Source organism: Ascidiella aspersa, chromosome 2 (assembly GCF_963924565.1).
Source record: "Ascidiella aspersa chromosome 2, kaAscAspe10.2, whole genome shotgun sequence".
Classification (NCBI taxonomy): Eukaryota; Metazoa; Chordata; class Ascidiacea; order Phlebobranchia; family Ascidiidae; genus Ascidiella; species Ascidiella aspersa.
The window spans coordinates 33,191,478-33,213,365 of NC_139448.1; the positions used below are offsets into that span (position 1 = coordinate 33,191,478).

Genomic DNA, 21,888 nt, shown 5'->3' on the forward strand with positions numbered 1-21,888 from the left:
AAGCATCCCTGGTTAAGCCAGTCTCAGTCAGTTGTACTAAAAAAATGACTTTTAAATCATGACGGCCAAAAATCGTTATTGCCCAGATAGGTATTTTCTCTTTTTACCCGCTATTTTACCTTCATTTACAAAAGGAAACAACTTAAGCCGAACAAATTCGAGTAAATGCTTCAAAGTAGTGGTTCACAACATTTGTAGGTGGGTGATGGTTCTGAATCTGTGCGTCACCATGCCCTGTTGCACTGTTTTCATTTTCCAAGGACATACAATGGTTCCGTTTTATATTTAAACTCAATTTGTTTAAAATGCTTACTGGTGTCATCATCCAATGACAAATGCATTCGAACCGTTACGGGAAAACTGCACCAATTAATTATGAAATATGACACCATCTGAACCATGTCTCACTTGTTTGTTGTTAACAAAGACCTATCGTGTTTTACTGGAAAACCATCAATTTTCCCAATATTATAAGTCTTTTCATTTTTTTAAATATTTGCAATAGGGCTGGCAAATATTTTCGACAAGGGGAGCGTGATAACAAGATAATTCCTCAATGGGACGGGCCAAAAATAAGAGCTGAAATACACATATTAAGAAGTGTAAATCTTTTCATAATAAGCTGTAAAAAGTATTGTTTTGGTAAGGCAAAATAATTAGTCATGAGTTGAGCTTAAATTTGTACTTTAATGAACGAAGAACACTTTCGATGGTGGCTACTTATGCCTATTTTCATAACTGAGCAAAGCAAGTCGACAAAACCTGCGTTTCGAAGGCTCAGCACCTTACATTTTGATTGCGGTAATTTAAGCAATGGTAAACGATGCTCCCAATGATATCTGAAAAATATTAATAAGATTGAGCGTTCGGTTGCTTAAGTTTTGATGAACATGAGACACAATTACGAGCACATCATAGTGTTGTGTCTAATACAAGATTAATATTCTGCGCAAGTTTTTATAAAGTGTATAATATTTAGAAAAACTCTGCGATGTTTTTCCTGAACATTTCATACCGAGCAAAATGCTTGGTTAGTGTTGATATAGGTTGTCCAAGATGCTTCTTTTAAATGCTCAAAAAAGCAAGAATATCTAAAAATAACTTGTTTCATTTAGTAAACCAAAAATCTATTTGCCCGGTTAGCACTCTCATAAACTGATCGTTTACTCTAATTTGCCTTTCATCCACGTGATTTTGTCATTTTTTCGTTTTGGTAAGGGGCAATTTAAATTTCTTAGCGGTAACGAAATAAAAAGGCTATAACAAACGGTGCTTTCTAATTTTTAAGAATAAACGTATGTCCGTTCCTTACCGACCTTTCATGGTCCGACATTTTCCAAAAAAAGTCTTTATTTTAGTCAATGACAGTTCAATTTTCATCAAAGGTAAATTATTTCCAAACGGCGCTTTTATTTTGACAAACGGCGCTTTTAGAGTTTCCTAATAGCAATGGTTAATTCGCCAACGCCCACAAGCAATCGGATGCAAAATCGGGCGCAATTTGCCCGAATCTGTTTGATCCTTTTTCCTCTGATTACACGTTTTTTCCGTGTACCGGCCTCTTTCAAGTTTTTGTGTCGGCGCGCTTTGATAAGACCCGGCGCTCTTTGATGAGGCAAGAACACGGAGAAAGGGGCTAGATCGCGAAAAAACGAACGCTGCGAATCAGCAACGGGCCTAGGACATGAGGTCCCACGCCGGTTCAGCTTGATACCCAAAGTAAGGAATGCTCTGGAGTGTTTACCCTAAAAACACGGGCCGGACAATGTCCGCGGCGCACTCGCCATTGTACCAGCAAAGTGCCGGCGCTGGCGGGCGGTTTGAAGCGGTAACGCGATCCCCTGAACGCCATCAGTCGATACAGAAGCGGGTTTCGCGCCTCGCGGGCGAGTATAAGACGCAAGAAAGCGGCGACAATTAGCAGCTGACGAGTTTTGGCGGTGCGCCGTGTTTAGGGTGTAAACTTGTGCGACAAAGGAACGCCGCGGAAATATGCCCCCGGAGAAAGATTATACCTCGTCCGCGATCGTTTTTTATTGTTTTCCTGTCGCGAAAATAGGAAGATCGTTTACTTTTTTTTGCTTTCCCGATTGTGGGACAGGCGACACAATGGCCAAGGTGGTGGCATCACCGCGGGTAAGCAACACCGGTTTGACGGGAGTCAACGGCCGAAAACGTAAATATGCCAATTAAGGGTCGCTAAAGAAATGCCAGGAGGGGCATCAACTTCTATGTTGATATTTTTCGCCATTAAACGCAATAATAAGACGGCGTTTGCTAACTTTTAGATGATAAAGGCCTATACTCATGGAATATCCAAAAATAAGTGCGTTTTGACCTGGATTCTGCATTATCAAGATAAATGCAGCGTTTTGACCATAATAATGTGTTAAGCATAAAAACAGTAGAAAATTGCGTTAACATACAGATCGTAAATCAAAAATGTGTCTTCATTACCAGTAAAGTCTTCATTACCATATAGAGTTTTGATCTGAATCATATGTTAAACATGAAAGAAAAGGGAATGAAAAATTGATTTACATACGGATCTTAATCGCAATTAAGTAAAGTCTTCATTACCAATGATGTCTTCATTACCTCCTAGGGCATTTACGGAAATACGACGGCTTTCCCTCCTCAACAAATACCCCTAAAGCTCCCTGAGACAGGTTTTGTTGTCGCGTCTGTTGCCGGGACACTACTCAGGTGACTCTATTCAGTTGTCAGGAGGCTCGAAATAACAGCAGGGTTTCAGCGATTTACCGACAAACAGAGGCTCTATGTCGGCCAAACATGTTCGACTATTTGTGGACGGCGAGGGCCCACGCGGCTCTTAGAACAAACCGAGGCAAAACAAAGTCGTTTACCCTTGAAACTAGTCGCGTTTGTCCTCGGCTGTTACGGCAACTGGCTTCAGTTTGGGGCACTTGTCTCGAACGGTGTATTAGCGTGATTTGGTAACGGTCGCCAATGTTTGGGAATGCTGGTCGAACACACTTTTGCCGACAAGCAGCGACTGTTGCCCGCCAAACAAGCCAAAAGAAACTCGTGTGCCGCTATGGACACCCAAACAACAACCCGACTTCTCAATAGAAACACAAATTAGATTAACAGTCAAGCAGGTTAAAGCAGTGGTTTTTAATCGGTGCTCCGCCTTGCAGCAATACTAGGTGAAAGATCTTCGGATGTTTCGCAGTGTTGTAAACAAGTCACTTTGAAATGATTTAAATCCAAGTAAAACCTTTTTCAATAAATAACAAGTCAAGTCCCAGTCAAGACATAATTAGAGCAAGTCAATTCCAAGTCAAGTCCTTGGCATACAAATTGCACGTTAAGCTAATAAAATTAAGTAAACTTGTCCGATTATGAGCAACAACTCTAATAAAAAAATACTAAAAACCCAATATACAGCAAGCAAATAGTTTTACGTGCAAAAATTAGGATAAATAAACTTTTTTTTTTTCAAAATGCACAATGAAAACATTTTATTTTAACCCAAGTCATTTTGTTTAAAAGACTTAAGTTAAGTCATGTTATTTGGAAACAGTGCACTTAAGTGCAATTGAGTCATTACTACATTGGTGTTCCGAAATAAATTTATTTATTTGACTGGAGTTCCATGAAACACCGGTTGAAAATCATTGGTTTAACACAATGGTCGTAAGTTGCTTATGTTTTGTAAAAGCCATAGTGATTTGCTCCATTTATTGTTGTGTAATATTAAACCTCGATTTTATTACTATTGGAAAGTAATTGCGTGGGCCAGTTACTGCTGGATCAACACACGAATAGCCTACAGCTCGAATATCAATTTTGTCCAAACAGGCCCACATATCGAACTAGCAAAAAACAGAAAGAGAAAAAGTTGCTGTTGTGTTGTTTAATTTTTTTCTTTATCATAAACTTCTGTATGATGTTCGGTAAAAACATGTTAATGCATCAGTGTTCTGTTGCTCAAAAAAGGTTGAAAAACAGTGGGTTAAAGTAATGAAGCCCTTATGGCGAAGAACGGAAGTTGTCCAGGCTTTAAAGAACAATGTCATACTTTACCACAAACAGATTCTTTTTATCCTCCGAGGTATTAACTTTACTTCTGTTCGGAAACAATTTGGAATAAACATCAACGTTCACTAGGGTAAACTTGAACAAACTAATTTAAAATTATACAAAGATTTAACCCATTCTTTTCAAAACAAGAGTTCGACCAAATTATAAACGTTTTATTATGTACCAAAAGCGGGTAAAACAGTCCTACTGATATACACAATAACCACATTTAACCTTAAATAACGCGTAGACTTGCGTAAGCTAAAGACACATGTCAATAGTTATGCAAAGTCCAGACCTTGCTTCAAGTGCCCTGTGCCGTCGGACTTAGATAAACACACGTCAGTCTGGTTCCTGACTGTTTTCCATATACATTCTTGAACAACAAGCCAGCAAGAAGGTTCACCCGGCAGGACTACTAGGAATTAACGGAAAAATGAAAGACACGGTAAAAAAGGTAAGTGCTGTGAGGCTAATTTAAAGAATTTGACGAAAAACTCTTTTAAGATTTAGAATCAAACAACAAATTTTGCTGTAGGGTAACCAATGTCCCTTAATCCTTTCAGTATTGACAATATTGTAGACAAAGAAGTTTACGTTGTTATATTCAAATTCTCAGTTAGTTTGATGGCAACCTCAACTAATCAAAGGCTGTCCTAACTCCAAATCAAGTTGTAAAAGATCACTTATTTTAAAGGAATAATAAAATTAGTAAAATGTAGCTTTTAGCGAGAATAATATTTTTGCAATTCGAAAGACTTCCATAAAGTTAATGTGCTGGAATTTATTATGTATAGTGGCTTTAGAAAGAAAACCAAGAAAAAAATGTTGGCATTCTAAAGATTTTAAACGAAAATCCTCGTTTAACTGTGAGAAACGGGTACCAAAAATCTATAAAAAACAGGTACCAAAAATCTATGAAAAAAGTACCAAACTTCGCTGACACTTCTGTCATTACGAATAATCTGGTTGGAAAACTATGAGAATAGGATTATAATTAACCTGAACCAAATTATAAACAACTAAACTGGTTTGCTTTTTTCCTATAATTATACAAGCTATAAAGTGTCCGAATTTTTGTCTTATTTGTTACTCTCCCAGATAATACATTGTTGGAATTAGACTGGTTAATTATTAAAATATTATATGAGGTGACGTTTTGGAGAGCCAAAGCTCTGTTTTCAAATATACGGATATGTAGGGTTAACTTACTTTTAGAAAGCTTCACTGATACCTAAAGTGAAACTGATAGCCCCTTTTAAAGTAGACACCACTTTGACACAAAAATACATGGTTTGCCTCGCACAAAGTCCGCGCACAATTGCAATGTGTCAGTTTTTGGGCAAATCCAGACAAAGCACCATCAGAACATCATCATCGACAAAGACTCATCAACCGGCCCGTGTCGAAATGTTTATTGTGGCCGATTCGTAACGCGGTTTGCTGACTAAAGCAAACAGCTTGCTCACTGAGCGTCGGTCGTGAACTTCCGCTCATTACGTCAGCGCAATGCAGTGTGTTTTTTATCAATGAACTGAACGCGCCGGCCGGACCGGACGTTACGTAAAGAGATTGAATGACGAATAAGTCGCCTGATGCCGAACTTGGACAACTAGATAATTCAAGTTTTCTAATTCAATGAATTAGAACGAAAATGCGTATAATTTCGATTCTTGTCTAGTTTGTGAGTTGCTTGCGTGCTTTAATTCTACAGTTTTAATCTAATTCGGATTTTTCCAAGATTGCTACTTTGTTCAACGGCATTTTTAGTGATTTAGTCGAAATAAACATTTTTTGATCGAAACGACTTGTAGGTGATTTTACAATCTGAAAAGCATAGGCCATTGGACACTATAAAACATATAAAAATTAGCACACAAAAAAACACCATTCACTTTTTATAAGAATAAATTGCGATTAACATAAATCGATTGTAAATAATTAAATGTAATTCTAGTTTAATTTTTGGTTTTGAAGAATTCGGCAACTCTAATTCTAATCTAATTTGAAAAAACAAAAATGATCTTATTCTAATCTAATTTGGAAAAACTGAAATGCTCTAATTCTAATTAGAATCTAATTTGAAAACGCTAAAATAAATCTAGTTGTCCAAGTCTACCTGGTGCGAAAGTTTTTTTCAACCGTTAAAAACACGGAGAATTTTCTAACTTTTTTAAATTTGGTGTAAAAGCATTTTGCAAGCAATGACTTTGAATAACCCTTAACAATCATGAAGTTGACCTGCAGTAAAACACTAAAGTAAAATATAATAGCCAAGAAACCCGTTTTGATTTATATAACACTTGTCAACTTCATAGTAACAGCTTTTCAACAATTCTAAACATTCAGGTCAAAAAAGAGCCTTGGAAATAAACGACATTCATTCCGTGCATAATGAATAATAAAGTCTATACAGAAGTTGGTAGCATTTTGTGAAAGTTTATTTTACCGTACAAATATAGAATTATTCAAAACGTTGATAAAATTTTGGAGCATAATGGTTGGAGGTTGTAGTAAGACGTAATAAGAATAACAAAACCCATACTGAAGTAGGTGTCATGATACCATGATGTTGGTCCAGTGCTTCCTATTTTTATATGGGCTTGAACCTCAAGCCATTATGCATCGAAAGTAAGAGTGATTCATGAATATTTATTCTTCCTGGGTAAAAGACGAGAAGTAAATTTCGCTTTCCCCCGAAAATATAGTTTAAAAGAAGCTTTCGGTATTGACATTCACAAACTTACACCGTGAGTTTTGATCAGTTACCCCAAACTACTATGACAACTTGGAATTTTTTTTAATAAAGTACTAATGTACCCAAACTAAGAAAAGGAAGAACAATATTGCCGATATAAAGAACCCATAAATGAACACACCGTTAGAGAAAACTGTTGTGTATGCCTAATATGACATTTAGCTTAACATATTACTCAGCGATATCGTGAAAAATATCGTGGATATAGAGCCTCGTAAAATGCATACTGAAAATTGAAACCAAACTTGGTAACTTCAAAGACATAAATATTACGGTGACAACTGTCATTTGCAAAGGCATTAATTTGTACAAAGTATAACGCGACCCTTGAATAAAAATTTTAACAAAGGCCAAAGCAGCAAAAAACGCTAACGCCTCCGCCACTCGCGTTATGTATTCCGATAAGGACATGGTCGTATCCACACCCGTGAAACACCGGGTCTCTTGGCCCTGCGTAATAGTCAAGGGACTCTGGTGACGCGTAAGAGCCTCCCAGGGGACTAGACGCAGCAGGCTACGCTATAGCTGGCCGGGCGATCTCTTTTCATGGATAGCAGCGAACGCTAAGTGGATGCAAGGCAGTTGTGCGTATCCAAGCAAAGGCGCCTCGCCCAAATCCAACAGCTGGATTCCAGGCATCCATAAAAGGATTCAAGAAGCTCGTTGGGATCACGCGTAGCTCTTCCCCCCTGACGGGCGAGCTAAATATAACGCGCGTTACTTGAGAGACATAGTCGACTGCCACGCTCCCTGTTACTTCTTCGCGACGCGCAGCAACCAGCAGTTATCAGTCTCAAGCTGATAAGCACAAGGGTGAGAGTGTCTACCAGTATCGGACCTTGATAGGACAGAACCCTAGTATCTCTTTTTTTACTCTTGTCAGGCAGACTTAATCGACAACAATGGTAAGTGAATGTCAGGGATAATGTAATGCATAAAGCTTTGTGTTTATTTGCGTGATATCGCTATTGAGAACATAAAATAAAAAGTTGAGAACATAAAATCGGTTTAGACTTTGGAGAAATGTATGTCCAACCAAGAACATCCATTTATAAGTAAATAACTATTGCTCTTCCAGTGCTTAACCATCTACAATTGGACGATTTAATTACAATTAACCAGTTACAATTCGACGATTATGTGTAGCAATATCTAACTTCACAGCCAAATTCTAAGCAAAACTTTAAATCCAAAGGACGTACAATAGACAAAGTATTTTAAACTATCGACTTAAACTGAAACCATTCTTGTAATCGATCACATTTGAAGCCGAAACGTGGTTTGTTTTTCAGGCCAGTCGCAAAACCAAGAAGAAGGAAGGAGGAAAGATGAGGTCGCAGCGTGCCACCTCGAACGTCTTCTCCATGTTCGACCAGTCGCAGATCCAGGAGTTCAAAGAAGTAAGTTAAACTATATACCGAACACGATCCCCGACGCTTTGCAAAGTAAAGCGATATGAGTCGTTTGCGTTCTAGGAAGCTCATATACACGAACGCCGGTAATGACAATTTACGTGGAAGTCTCGGCTCTCAAAGGCTTGCTAACATGCGTTTCTGAGATAATAACCATTCACAACTAACATTCACCCCTTTCCCAATTGTTCGTTTGACCCTCCCCTCCTTACTTATATGTTGGAAATTCACCCATAACTTATAGCAAGTGGTTCTAAACCTGAGGTACACTACAGTGCTACGCAAGCAGATTTCATTTAGGAAAATAATAGAACGTGGATAATTACGGAGATGCCGTCTCTTTTTGCCACATCAAATGGGCATAATCTATGTAATTTTTGGCTAGTGTTGATATCGAACCTTTAAAAAACATTGCTAAATTAGCGCAAATGGTTTCTTTTAAAACCAGGCGGTACGTAACGACAGTAAAAACCCACTGTGGTACGCGGACAGAAAAGATTGAAAACAACTGATTTACCAGGTTTAGGGTATAGGTGCTATGTGTAGGGCCAGGGTAAAAGTCCACAATAGCTCATTCCCTATACATAGCGTTGACACTGATCGGTTGAACCAGGTTCGCCGCATTACATCACTTACACACGAAAAGCATGGGATCGCGGCGGTCGAGCGCGCGCTTAATGTCATTTGAAGGATACCAACAGGTGACTGACGACTGCTGAGCGTTGCAGCGGGGAGCCCGAAACCGATTAGCGGGGAATACCGACGGGCGAAACACGGGAACGGGAATTTGCCCAATGATCGATCTTGCGTCGTGCCGCTTATCGCTGCGGCATAACGGCATAGGTGAAGCGCTCTGCGTTCAACCAGTGGTTTCCAACCGGGGTGCCATTTCTAATGCCCAACGGTGCCGAGAGATATTTGAAAATCTTTAAGAATGATTTTTGTTCAACTCTTACAACTTTTTGTGTAAGATTAGAGTGATATAAATCCAATTAAAACTTCCTACGTTGTGCAGACTTGATGTGTGTTGTTCCAGTTTCGTTTCTTGGGACATTCTAGCGATTTACCTACGGAAATATAGTGTAAGGGTGCCGCGATATATGTATTATTTCTTGGTGGTGCCGCAAACATAAAAGGTGGAGAACCACTGGTTTAACAATTGTCACAAACGCTTGCATACGAATGTAATAAATTGGGAAGTAGTTTTCCAAGTTAAAACCCTGACATTAAACAGTTAATGAGCGTTGTTAGTGGTGCCGCAAGCCATAAAAGGTTAAACGCACGACGCCAACGAGCAAAGACACTTTCGCCGGAGACTGTAGTGTGTTCCTGCCTGCGGCTTAGGGATTGATTGCTTATTCGCAGCCCTGCCACTATACAGAAGCAGCTCTATACCAGCAGCAAGCAAGAGCTATAGCGCGCGTTCGAAGGTTGGATAACGTAAACAAGTCGCCGGTGCGCGTGCGGTTGTTTACGTTAGGTGGCGGTGATTCAGGGCGCTCGCGCTCTCGTCGACGAACGCTGTGGAAGCGCAGTGACAAAGCGAATATTGTGTTTCTTCTTGGAAACGCAGGAGGCCACAATGGCGACGAAGTGATATCCGCCGGTGCGCGCGCGCGCCGCAGCAAGGCAACGGCCCCGTAAACAATCGACATCATCATCGTATTGTGCTTCTTCTTCTTCTTCTTAGTTTAAAGTTGGCGCCGCCGCAATGGTCTGCGCTAACGAAATCGCCGATGACGGGTCTTTCGCGCGATTTGGCTTTTGAGTAAACAACAACATGCGCGAGATATGACAGTCGACATCATTCCTTTGATTGTTTTTTCTTTTTTGCGAATTGATTGGGCGATGCACGGAGTTTAAAACTCTGCATACATTTCTTGCGATTCGAAACGCAAAATAATTGTGAGCCAGGCTCTTAATCACGCTAATGTAGGCCGCCAAATTATTTTGGGGGGGCCGTGTAGTAGTTTGCACTAGCGTTTCTCAACCTTTTCTCGCGGAGACCCCAATTCTAACCATGTAACAGCGAAACTTAGGCGACCTAAATTCTCTAAAATGAACTTTTTGTAAGTCGACGCAATATCTGAATAGCATTAATAATTTCGAACTTAATTACTATACGCCATGTCGTCGTAAGTCTCCCGGAGTTTCTCAAATTTTAGCGATATTTAGTCAAAGAACTACTGCAGTCGGGGACCAAACTATATCAAGCCGCGACACAATTTCTGAACAGTATGTTGATAAACACTGGTCCAGACAAAAACAACAAGTGGCGAAAAATATTTTTCGAGGCCACAAAATTACATTTCGAATTAACCTAAGCATTAGCTGCGTTAAAGTCATGTACAAAACAGATGGAAAATTATAAAGGGCCTGGTCTATGTAGGCGAGATTTCATTTAATTCGATTGCCCTTTAAAAAATAAAAATAGCCAGGTTTAGTTTTCCATCTGTTCCTTCGCCTTTGTTTAGCCCGGGCCGGGTTTAAATGGCAGCCCTTTTGAAGTCCCCCCGGATTTTTGGCCTGTTTTTTCGGCGTAATTTTGCGGCCGCCGAGTATGTTGGCCACAAAGCGGATTGAGCACGATAGAACGCCGCGTCTTTAAGTTGAACAAACGGCACGAAACGCGGACAGGAGAACATAGGAGACTGATGACACACATTTGAACTGGGATGGGGCTCAAACCGAAGGAAAGACGCCAACGTCCTTTTTCCTTAGTGCAAAAAGGAACCGACGCGATTTTTCTTGAAACCTTACGAATTCGGCAAAACTATTGAAAAACACCTAGCACGTTTGAGCGTTTTGGAACAGCTGTATACGGGAACGTACTGCTATGTTTTACCGTATATTTAAAGTAATTAAATTCAATAAAAAAGGTAAAACAACAACTGAACATATAGAAACTCGAACGTTATGTTTGATTCTTTAACAAACATCAATGATTTATTAAATGTATTTTTCAAAAAAAAACAATCCTAGGGAAGTTTAGTAAAATAGCTGGAGCTTTTAAACGAACGTTTTAAGGTGCAATTAAACATTACCCGACGGCTGCGGCAGAAAAAATATCAATATAAACCGACTTACGAAAGCTCTAAAATATTTTTTTTACACACAGGCCTTCACTATGGTTGATGCGAACAGGGATGGCTTCATAGACAAGGAGGATCTGGCTGACACCTACGCCTCTTTAGGTACGTGCTTTCACCATTGGTGTAGACGTTTTTTTCATTCTGGTATATAGACTTTCTCCGCAGTCAGACTGTGTTATTGTTCTATCATTGAACAGCGATATAATCCTGCTATAATCTGAACGCTTTAGTATTTAAGAAACCGTTAACAAACATTAAAACGTAGAATAAAAACTCTTTCATATTTCTGATCATCTGGAGAATTAATACCCGTCTTAACTTTTAGTTTTTTGTAATGTTGTTAATAAAAGTCCAAAGAATAACTTTTCTACTAGATAAGTTAATTTCGATAACTAAAGGTATGACTTACTTTTAAACAGTTTTATTTTACACGTCTTTTAATGAGGCTTACTCAAGCCCAATAGATTTGATTTAAAAATATGCTTCACACATTTTTAACACGTTGATTTGACAACGAAATCGCAGAATAAATTACAACATCGCAGGTTTTCTAAATTGAAATCCTTTTCTACAGAAGTAAGCGTTTTCGAAAACTCCAGAACGAAGGTTTAAATACCTATACAATTTACAAAATAGGCGTGTTGGGTTCTGTCGACGAAGCGTGTTAAGTTAGACGACATGCAGAAGTCGCATTCGTTTATAAACTCCTGTAAACTGAATACCGAGGTGTACGTATAAGGTTTGGGTCAAGAGTGCAGGCGTTCATACGGGGATTACGTAAGCCGCCTTCGCGCTATTGGTCGGCCGGTTATTGCAGCTGTCAGGAATAGCGCGCCTGTTCTGCTAGTATAACCGACACCGCTCATCGTAAAATGAACGCGTATCGGCCCATCGCTGTGCAGGCCCATACAGGCAGCCGCTAAAGACACTGATTATGCCTTTTAGTTGGCAAAACGCATATTTTATATCTTCGTTTCTCAAGATATTTAAAAAAATTAAAACTTCTATCGTCGGCATTATGTGTTCTGTTTGCGGGCAAGATTTTGTTGTGGAAAAACATAGTAAGTCGCCTTGACTTTATTTTAAACCGAATTTCATAACCGTGTTCTTTTTTTCCCGGAGGGTAGGCCACACAGTTAGAGGCGAATCCTCCATGTGGCTATTTTCCAACTCAATTGGCGAGAAACCTCGTTTATATTGAATTGATTTAAGGCATACACGAAATATAGCCTTTAGAAACGCGCTGGGACAAACTCGATGCCAAATTCTCTTTATCCACCTTTTAATATGAGCCCGTGTCAATAAGAGCCGGTCAAACTAAAAGCAGCCGCATAAACAGGCTTTAACCGAGGCCCGCTTTAAAACAGCCGCCTATAAACTTACAATTTGGCAGACGCGGGCTAGAGCTCACATGTAATTGAGTTTATGGTAAAAAACAGACAAATACGGCTATAGCCAAGTAATGTCTTGTCTTGCTATTTCAAATATACTTGCCAACCTTTAGTTACAAATTACGGATGCCTTTCAAAGGAAACCGGTCTGCATTTAAACAGCCGCCTATAAACTTACAATTTAGCAGTTTTATTGTAAAGAAACTTTTATTGTTCTTTCTAATGCTTTGCCAAAAAATAAAAACTCATAATGGAGAATCTTTAAATGAAAATACTGTTGCTGCCATGCATTGTTTCAATTGTAAAATTGTTTTTCCGACACAATTTTATTAAAGTACAAACGTTACGATTACCTATTCGGGCAATCTTTTTCAGGGCAATATTAATCCTTTACGGAAATGCGTTTTAATGGAAACCGGTCCGCTTTACAAGACATTTTAGGCTCACGCGCTATAGAGCTCGTGTATTTTCTTAAGGTTCGCCGTCTTGTTTGTTTAACGCGTGTCTTGCACGAGGGCGGCACTACCGGCGTGACGTCACACAAGATAAAGCGGGTTCGGAATAATAACTCGGGCCGTGACGTGTCGTGACGTAACAAACGGTGGCGGGGTGCGTTCGGTTGTGACGTTGTCTGTACAGGAAGGGAAATGTTCGGGGTTGGTGAAAAGGATCTGCGATAATTGCGATGGGTGAGGTTTAGTTGGGCGTTTGCGCGCGCGTGTGTGTGTCTACGTGCGTGCGTGCGCACGTGTGTGTGTGTGTGTGTTTATGAAGTGAGAAAATAGGGGCAAAATCATCGGAAATCTACAACATTGTATCACAAAAGTAACCCCATAGAGCTACACTGAATTTTCAAAAACACACCTTTTTGAATTTCCAAGTTGGTAAAAAGCATCAGGAGCTTTATGTCTTAGCGGCGAATCGAATTTACATAAAACACTTCTTATGAATTCATTTTTGTTTTCTAGAATATTTGTAAATCTTACATAGTGCTTATATTAGTTGCGATCCCTCGTAACATCATTTTTAAACAAGAGAGCACCAGGCTTCAATTAATCAGAAATAATTAGAAAATAATTTGTTATTTCATAAAGCGACGCCCAAACGGAAAAGATATAGATTACAAATAAAACTCAAAAGTTTAAAATACAGTATCGAATATTTTTTACAGAAATATTTATTATATACAAGCGAGAACCCACTGACTGTGGCTTCATGTTCCATAAATATAGGACCTTTTAAAAAATAAATATGTAACGCGTGGTTGAATTACACGTGCAGATGTTACCAACTTTAAATCATAAGTGTTGTAGGGTTGTTCACGGGCTTTAATACTAATGAAAGGGCCCATATACAGAAGGCAGTATTGTTCTGTACATCCTAACTTAAAAAATAAGCAGCGTCCAATACTTCCGAGAATTAGCATGGATGTTTCTCGACGTGCTATTAAACGCATTTTAAACTATGAAGTGGTTTCTTCTGCATAAGTCGCTTTGTTATAATATACTATAGCGCTTATATATAATGCAGAGTATAGCCGAATCACAACTGTTGACCCGCCGCCATATTCCCCGTCTTTCCGCTGCGAACTCACTTCACGCCAGCGAGTGACAGAAGCGTTGAGAGCGTTGAAAGCGTCCGAAGCGCTGCGGGCGGTTCCGGCGTTGCTTGGTTAAATCAACGCCGGCCAGAGCAGAGCGATTTAAACGCGATGTTTAAATAAACAAAAGCGGAAATGTGAGCGGACGCGAATCCAGATTTGACCCCAGTTTACACCAAAATTATAGCTAAGCATTTTCCAAACGGATACAAAGGTTCGGTGCGTATTTCCATATAAAGATAAAGCCGCTAGTTTGAAAAAAATCCTAAACGCTTTTAAACAACTAAAAACATTGCTAATTTATAATTCGGTAATAACTTTAACTTTCTCTAAATTAGCTAAACAATTTCAGAACGAATACAAGGTCCAGTTTCAAAACAACACGACAGCAGCTAGTTGAAAAAAATCCTAAACGCTTATAAAAGACTAAAAACATCCCAAGATATAGTTCACTGATAACTTTAACTTTGTCAAATCGGAAATTGTGTTACAACCGCCATTGGTTGCACAAATATAAACCCGGCGTCTTCTATTAAAATATAGCGCCGCCACACGTGTAGCCATTTACATACAGGAGTCTATAATTCAATGTACAGATATTTTCAGATCGTCCTTAACAGGCTCAAATAGCTACGGAACCCGCCTTTAATAACTGCAACGTTATCCCGCATCCAGTGCTCTGTTTAACAATGATTTGAAGCGTTTTAATAGCAGAAGGCTTCATTTTCCGCAGTCCGATTCGACAATACAGCAGCTATTGTACTTGATTGTTATTCCCGTTGTTTTGTGTGGCCGCAGGTCGTGCCCTATCCGACGACCAAATAGCCGCCATGCTTGCCGAGGGTAAGGGTCCCATCAACTTTCAAGTCTTCCTCGGGATGTTTGGCGACAAAATATCTGGTAAAAATCGCCATTAAGGCATATCACGTTCGACGTGGCATGGTGGAAACCATTCTAAACGCATTAAATCAATCATTGTCATCCGGTTCGGAATCAAGTCGAACGTTTTCTCGCCCAAACTTCTCCTTTGTGAATGGATAAACCAACCATCATCTCACCTGACAGTCAAAATCTCATCTCGTTTCATTTTTGGTGAACCTAACACCGTTTTCCCTCTGTTCAACCAGCGTGCATGTATACTTGCATCAACGTTGTTTTTATGCTCATATTTTGGCAAAACCAAGGCTTAAAATGGGTTAAATTGGCGGGAATAAGAGTTCGAAGTGGCCGTCTTACTCATATTTCTTTCAGAGTGAATCTGAAAATGCTTAAATAGGAAAGAATGGAGGTGCAATGTTACCATCCCATTTGACGCAGATTGACAGACAGAGGGTTTAGGTTTTAAGCGTGTTATCGGCCTGTGATTTACGATATGTGCGCACAGGAACTAATAAGAGCGACAAGGAACTCGAAGAGATGCTGCAGCAGGCGCCTGGGCAACTAAATTTCACTGTGTTTCTGTCCATGATGGGCGATAAGATTAAAGGTACATCCTGCACTCTGCACAACAGTAACACAAAAATGCACACAGCACCTGAAACTAGCACATTTGTAGCCTAATAGGTAAACGTTTAATTTCGTTGCGCTACTGGTAATTCATTGCATTAAGACTGGACAGTGATGTTCCTTCAAGTAGAAAAAACGCCACAGCTGCAACAAAAGTAATTGCCCCACTTCACACAATCAGCAACACGATATTTTCATTTTTTGAGATATATAGACAAGTATACAATTTGTTTCCTGTTAAACTGGCAAATTTAATTAATAAAATAAATTAAAATTTTAATTAGATTTCCAGATGCTATTTGCACAATATTCACTCAACAAAAATGAAAGGGACACAGAAAACCAATAGCTGATTAATTTTTAACACCAATTTTGAAAAAAACGGATTGCGTAGAATAGATATCAAAGCATATTGATGAAATTAGGGTTTCGACAAGTTGGACTTTATCGCGACCGCGGTCACTTAACTATATAGGTGCATGCGGCATGGGGTGACATTGCACCTGCAAAAGAGCAATCCGTTTAAATGCCCAAGATTCGCGCCGAGCCATTGTGCGCGCTTTCGGTCCGTTTTCCGGGCCTGGTGTCGCGCGGCGGAAAGGAGCGGCGCTGATAAACTGCCTGACAGATGTACTGCTGCTCTCGTTTCCGTTTGCGGCACCACGCGCTTAGCGTTGCGCTAGGAGCTGTCAGTCAAACGGTTCGAACGGCCTGAGCCCGGCAGAAACAAGAGTTGAGCTGCTGCTGCTGCTGCTGCTTTTCAACTCTCGCTGACTCCCGGATAAACGCGTCACGCAAGTTGCTCGAACCAGCAGCGCTTGTTGCAGCGATCTAGCTCGCGTTTTTTCTGCGTTTTTTCTTAGTTGCGTTCAACATGCATGCTTCCCTCATTGTATTGCGTTTTTTTCTGTTTTTTTGGGGGGGGCGGAAGGTGGGATTTTAACGCAAGTTCACCCGCGGGAGCGAAGGTTTAAAGAAGTTTAAAAGAACTATTGCAGACAGATTTCGTTTTTCGATGTTTTTGGTATAAGTCTGCTTTCTGAGAATGACAGCTATGATATTTTAACACAGTTCCACGGCTCAAAAAGAGTTGAAAAGCACTGGCTTACACCACTGCCTAAATCTCATCACGTAACCCTCTAGTTAACTTGTGCGTTTTTTCGTGCTTTTCTCGTTTTGTTCGACACGCATGCCCCCGCAATCGCATGACCCGCGTGTTTTTTTCTTGTTTTTTTCGGCCGGATGGTCGGAAATTTAAGTTCACCGCTGTAGTGATACAAGTTCGCTTCACCGCTTTCATGCCTGCTCCATTTGAACTGTTCAAAATTGTACACGTTAATTTCAGCTTTATTATTGCTATTTTTTAGTGCAACTTTGAACACATTCAGGGTGAACTGACTGGAATAACTTTTTAACTTATAGTTTACTTTGGATGTCCTTAGGCTACAGTTTTCGCATTTGAATCTACAAAAAAACAATTGGCTTGTCTAAATTGACAATACGACCCAAATTGTTTTTAGTGGCAATGGGTCCAAATAAACATTACTGTTGGCGTCCACAAAGTGCCTTATTTTAAACAACATATATATACTAGGAAGTTGCCAGTGCTAAACGTAGAATCCATCCAATCTATGCACAGTAACCGTAAACGGGCATTTGGAATATTATCTCGCCCATTCACCACAAAAAAACAATTGGCTCACTTAGATTTTTCTCGCAGGAACTGACCCGGAAGAAACAATAGTCCAGGCCTTTAAGGTTTTGGATGCCGACGACAAAGGAGTTCTCAACAAGAAAGTGTGAGTTCGAAATTCCTAGTTTTAACAGCGTACATGGGCAGTAGGGATGTCTGATACATTTTATTCCTATAACGATAAGAAATATTTAAAAAAAAATTCGCAATCCATTCTGATGCCAAATGACGTCATTATCACGCTCAAACAAGCAAAATGTATGAATTCGAAATGTTCTAAGGTTTTTTCCCGGGATTCTAGATCACAATTTGCTTCAGCGTTAGGCAGTTTAGTTACCTTCAGTTCAACCCAGGGAGTCGAACCGTTTGACTTTTCCGGTTCAGGTTCGGTTCGGCTTCAAGGATTTTTTTCTGAATACGGTTCAGTTCCGGTTTCGGTTTGGAGGAATTTAAAAGTTCCGGTTCGACCATCGTTATTTCAAAACCGGTTCATTAAGTTCCGGTTCGGATATAATATAAGTTGCGTTAAATCTAAAAATGTGGGTCAATAAATGTATAGAATAATCTTTGAATAGTAAGTCAGTCAATCAAAGTTACGTGACGTATTTAAAAAACAGCAACTGCTTATTGAAATATCTAAAACATAAAAAAAATTAAGGTTTTTTAATCAATATTTAAATTCGTTCATAGAATTTTAAACATAGCATAACTTGAGTCTTTAAAATACAAGTTGTGACGTCATGCTGGAGTGAACCGGTTTTGTTAACAGGTTTGGGTTCGGTTAAGGTTCTTTCAAATTATTTGGTTCAGTTCCGGTTCGGCTCCTTGAAATCTTACAAAAAATGGTTCAGGTTCGGTTATGGTTCGGAAAAAATTGACCCAAAACCGGTTCATAAAGTTCCGGTTCGGTTCCGGTTCGACTCCCCAGTTCAACCTACTATTTTTCGACAAATTTACCTTTCAACGTAAAAAATTGTGTTGAATCGCAAATCATGGCTGAAATGTCCATATGAATTTGGCATAGGATCGGCACAGAAACCACCCTAGTATCGGCCGAGTTCCGATAATACTAATGAGCATCGGCTTTGACATAGGCTACCTAATCTGCAATTATATTCTTTTTGTTGTGGCTTTAACGCTGTACGTGTATTTTGCAGATTGGCAGATATTCTAACCACACAAGCTGACAGATTCAACGTGCAAGAGGTAAAAATCGTAATACCTCATGATAAGATTTTTCATGCAAAACAAAAAACAAAAATTGGACTTTTTTAAAAACAGTTATTTGATTTTGAGAGTTTAGACTTTAGAGCAGTGGTTCTTAAACTGGGGTCCAAGGACCCCTTAGGGGTCCGTGAACTAGTTTTAGGGGGTTCGCGAAGGCCAAATTGAAATATTGGTATATATTTAGGAAGTAATCAATTTTTCTAAGGAAAGAGTTTAATTAAAAATAAAACATTTTTGCACTGAATGTCTCTGTTTCTATTTTCCTTTTCACATTTTGTGGACCTAAAACTGCGGATTTCTGCAGTCTATTTGTATTGTGACGTCAATTCATGACGTCATATTTATTAAATTTCCTGCACACCGTGGTCCACGTGAAGCAAAAACAAATTTTGGGGGTCCGCGGTGAAAAAAGTTTAAGAACCCCTGCTTTAGAGTGTCATTTTTTAACCTTTTTCGCAACTTTGTTTTTAATTTCGTTTATATAGGCGCCCTTTTAACTTATTAAAATGTGTTGAAACTTGTAAAATCTTATTTTCTGATACAAATAAAAGAGCATTTAAAAAACAGAATAAACCGGGCTACAAAGTTGCCATTAGTGTTTCCTGTAAAACTAGCAAAAATAACAAAAACGTTGTCACACGGTTATAATGGTCGGAAGCTGCAGTTAGACGAAGAAGGAATATCAAAGCACATATGAAAGTTTGGTAGCATTTTGAACGTTTCGAATATTTCTTTTTTAACACGTTGAAAATAAATCAAGAGTTATTCGAAACGTTTAAAATTCTACTTCAATATGGGCTTTGATATTCTTATTTCGTCTGGTAAATTATAATTTCGCCGGTGTGAGACAAATATAAGAGCGTTACAAAGAGCAGTAGAAATTCGGTTACAATATTGCCCTCAGTGTTTCCTGAGAAACTAACGGAAATACTAAAAACCGTTTTTTCGCACGTTTATAATGGCTGGAGGTTGTAGTTAGACGTAGAAGGAATATTAAAGGCCATATGGAAGTTGGTAGCATTTTGAACGTTTCTCTTTATTAACACGTTGAAATGAATTAAGAGTTATTCGAAACGTTCAAAATGGTAAATATGGGCTTTGATATTCTTATTACGTCTGGTAAATTAGAATTTCGCCGCTGTGATATAAATGCAACAGTGTTACAAAGAGCGGTACAAATCCGGTTGCAAAATCGCCCTCAGTGTTTCCAGAGAAACTAACGGAAATACTAAAAACCGTTTTTCGCACGTTCATCTTTTTCAGTTGAACCAGATGTTCGACATTGCGCCAATCGATGCGGCCGGGAACTTGGACTACAAGTCGCTCTGCTACATCGTCACCCATGGACAAGAAGAGGAATAGGGGCCGTGCGCGATGATACATTGTGCTCCAATCGGACTGACTGGATTTCTACCATCTTATCTCTCCCCTCTTTTTTCTCCCATTCTCTCTCGCTCTATATCTCTCTCTATATATCTTGTTGTATTTTTTCGCGAAAATCTCGAGCTCTTTCGATCTGACGTCGGCGCCGTTTTTTTGCGCAAAAACGGTTCAGTTTTAATGCGCGTTAAAAAGCGTCCTTTACAATCAATGGTTAAGCGAATTGTCTCACCGACGCCGTATCACACGATAAAAGTCTGCCACCCTACTGTCTGTATATGTACATACATTTCAGTGTGTGTGTGTGTTTCGGGCGTATGTCTACGGCGACGGCGCATGCAACGAACTCGGCATTAAAGGCTTGTTTAAAGTGTTGGTTTAAACGAAAAAACAATAAAAGCTTCGCGCTGAGAGACATGGAGAAAATGCCCGACGACGCCATTTTTAGCCTGTAGCGTGTGGATCAAAATATAGCTTGTATTGAGAACGCCCACTCTGTCAGGCCTCGCGGGAAGTCTTGTAGCATCGCCGCTTATTCAATTCCTTATTCACGTCTTCCACCCAAAACACAAAACAAGACTCGTTAGTCGAGTGTGTTCGCATATGCGGGGCCAAATTGCCGCCCCCGACCGTCAAAATGCGGGGACGTACCGGTGTGGTGGGCGTGACCGACTGTCCACAGACCTCTGCCATAGAATCAGAATGCACTCGGTAAAATACGAAGTCACGCCGTCAACGCATGTATTTTTAAAGCACAGTTTTCTAAGGTCTCAATACAAAGGTTTTGGACAAAAAACGAGGCGAAATAATATTGGAAAAAACGTCTATAATCGCCTTATAGAGAAACGCCCTTATGGAAAGCCTTTTGCTTGGCAGGTTTTTTGTGTGCAGAATGCACTCGACAAAATAGGAAGCCGTGTATTTTTAAAGCGTCTACCGTTTTATAGGTCTCTACATAGTTTTCGGGCCAAAACAAGGCGAAATGATACCAGAGAATCAGCCATAAAACGTGCCACTTCATAATTGGACAGTCAAATCCGTTGGCCATTAAAAGCGTTTCTAAGAGTCATTTAAAAGGCACACTTTGTGACTTCATTTGTCCTGTCGTACAAAGAAAAAATCGCGATTAGCCAATGAAGAAGCTGTATTAAAGCTATATATAATCGAATTTTACCGAACCAACTGTTAGTAATTTAGTGCAAATCTAATCAGCCTTTATAAAACTTACAGTATACGATGAAGTCCAAACGTCTGGCTTTACACAATATAAGTATTAGCGATTAGCCAAAAAAAGTTGGGAGTTTAAAATACGGCACTAAGAGATAATTCGATAATTGGAATTTTAACAAAATGCGCCGTGGTAATTTAGCCTCACTTTATAGTCAGCAAGAACAAAGTAAGCAGTATCTGGCGCTTGTCGACGACACTTGGTCCGTAGATTAAGGAAAATTCCCATTTATTACAAGAAACGAAGCTAAACAACAGTCGAAAAAATACTTTCACTGAATACTCCATATCTGAAATTTAGGCGAAACCTACGTTAAACAATTTAGTCAGGAATTCAAAAACGGGTTGAAAACGACCGCTGTCCAACGACGTGCTGCCTGTCGGGCGAGGAAAATTGGCGGCCCAAAATTTTTTGTAGCCGCAGGCTAAACGGGGCCGCATATGCCGGCGATGACAAGCGGAGAAATTAAATTAGAACTGCGGCGGGGCCCTGGGAGGCTAGGAGAAAGAAAGAGAAAGGGCGCGCGCGAGCTGGCAAGAGAAAAAACGACAAGA

General features: G+C 39.6%; 1 protein-coding gene across 2 annotated transcripts; it reads left to right on the top strand.

Annotated features, from left to right (window-relative positions):
* The first annotated feature begins 7,549 nt into the window (after positions 1–7,549).
* LOC146165028 (myosin regulatory light chain, smooth muscle-like) lies at positions 7,550–20,521 on the top strand. 2 transcript variants are annotated; one of them, XM_083383248.1, is made up of 8 exons: positions 7,550–7,710; positions 8,098–8,205; positions 11,336–11,411; positions 14,061–14,063; positions 15,685–15,786; positions 17,527–17,605; positions 18,657–18,705; positions 19,990–20,521. In XM_083383248.1, exons 1-8 carry the CDS (start codon positions 7,708–7,710, stop codon positions 20,086–20,088), a joined length of 519 nt encoding a protein of 172 aa, XP_083239374.1. In that variant the 5' UTR covers positions 7,550–7,707; the 3' UTR covers positions 20,089–20,521. The 2 variants fall into 2 exon arrangements, with proteins under 2 accessions (XP_083239374.1, XP_083239373.1); XM_083383247.1 differs by lacking the exons at positions 14,061–14,063; positions 15,685–15,786 and adding an exon at positions 15,099–15,200.
* Positions 20,522–21,888: the final 1,367 nt, after the last annotated feature.

Coding starts and splice junctions, on each gene's coding strand:
- LOC146165028 (XM_083383248.1), top strand. Junction 15,787..17,526: donor GATGGGCGATAAGATTAAAG/GTACATCCTGCA, acceptor TTTTTCTCGCAG/GAACTGACCCGGAAGAAACA. Junction 17,606..18,656: donor GGAGTTCTCAACAAGAAAGT/GTGAGTTCGAAA, acceptor TGTATTTTGCAG/ATTGGCAGATATTCTAACCA.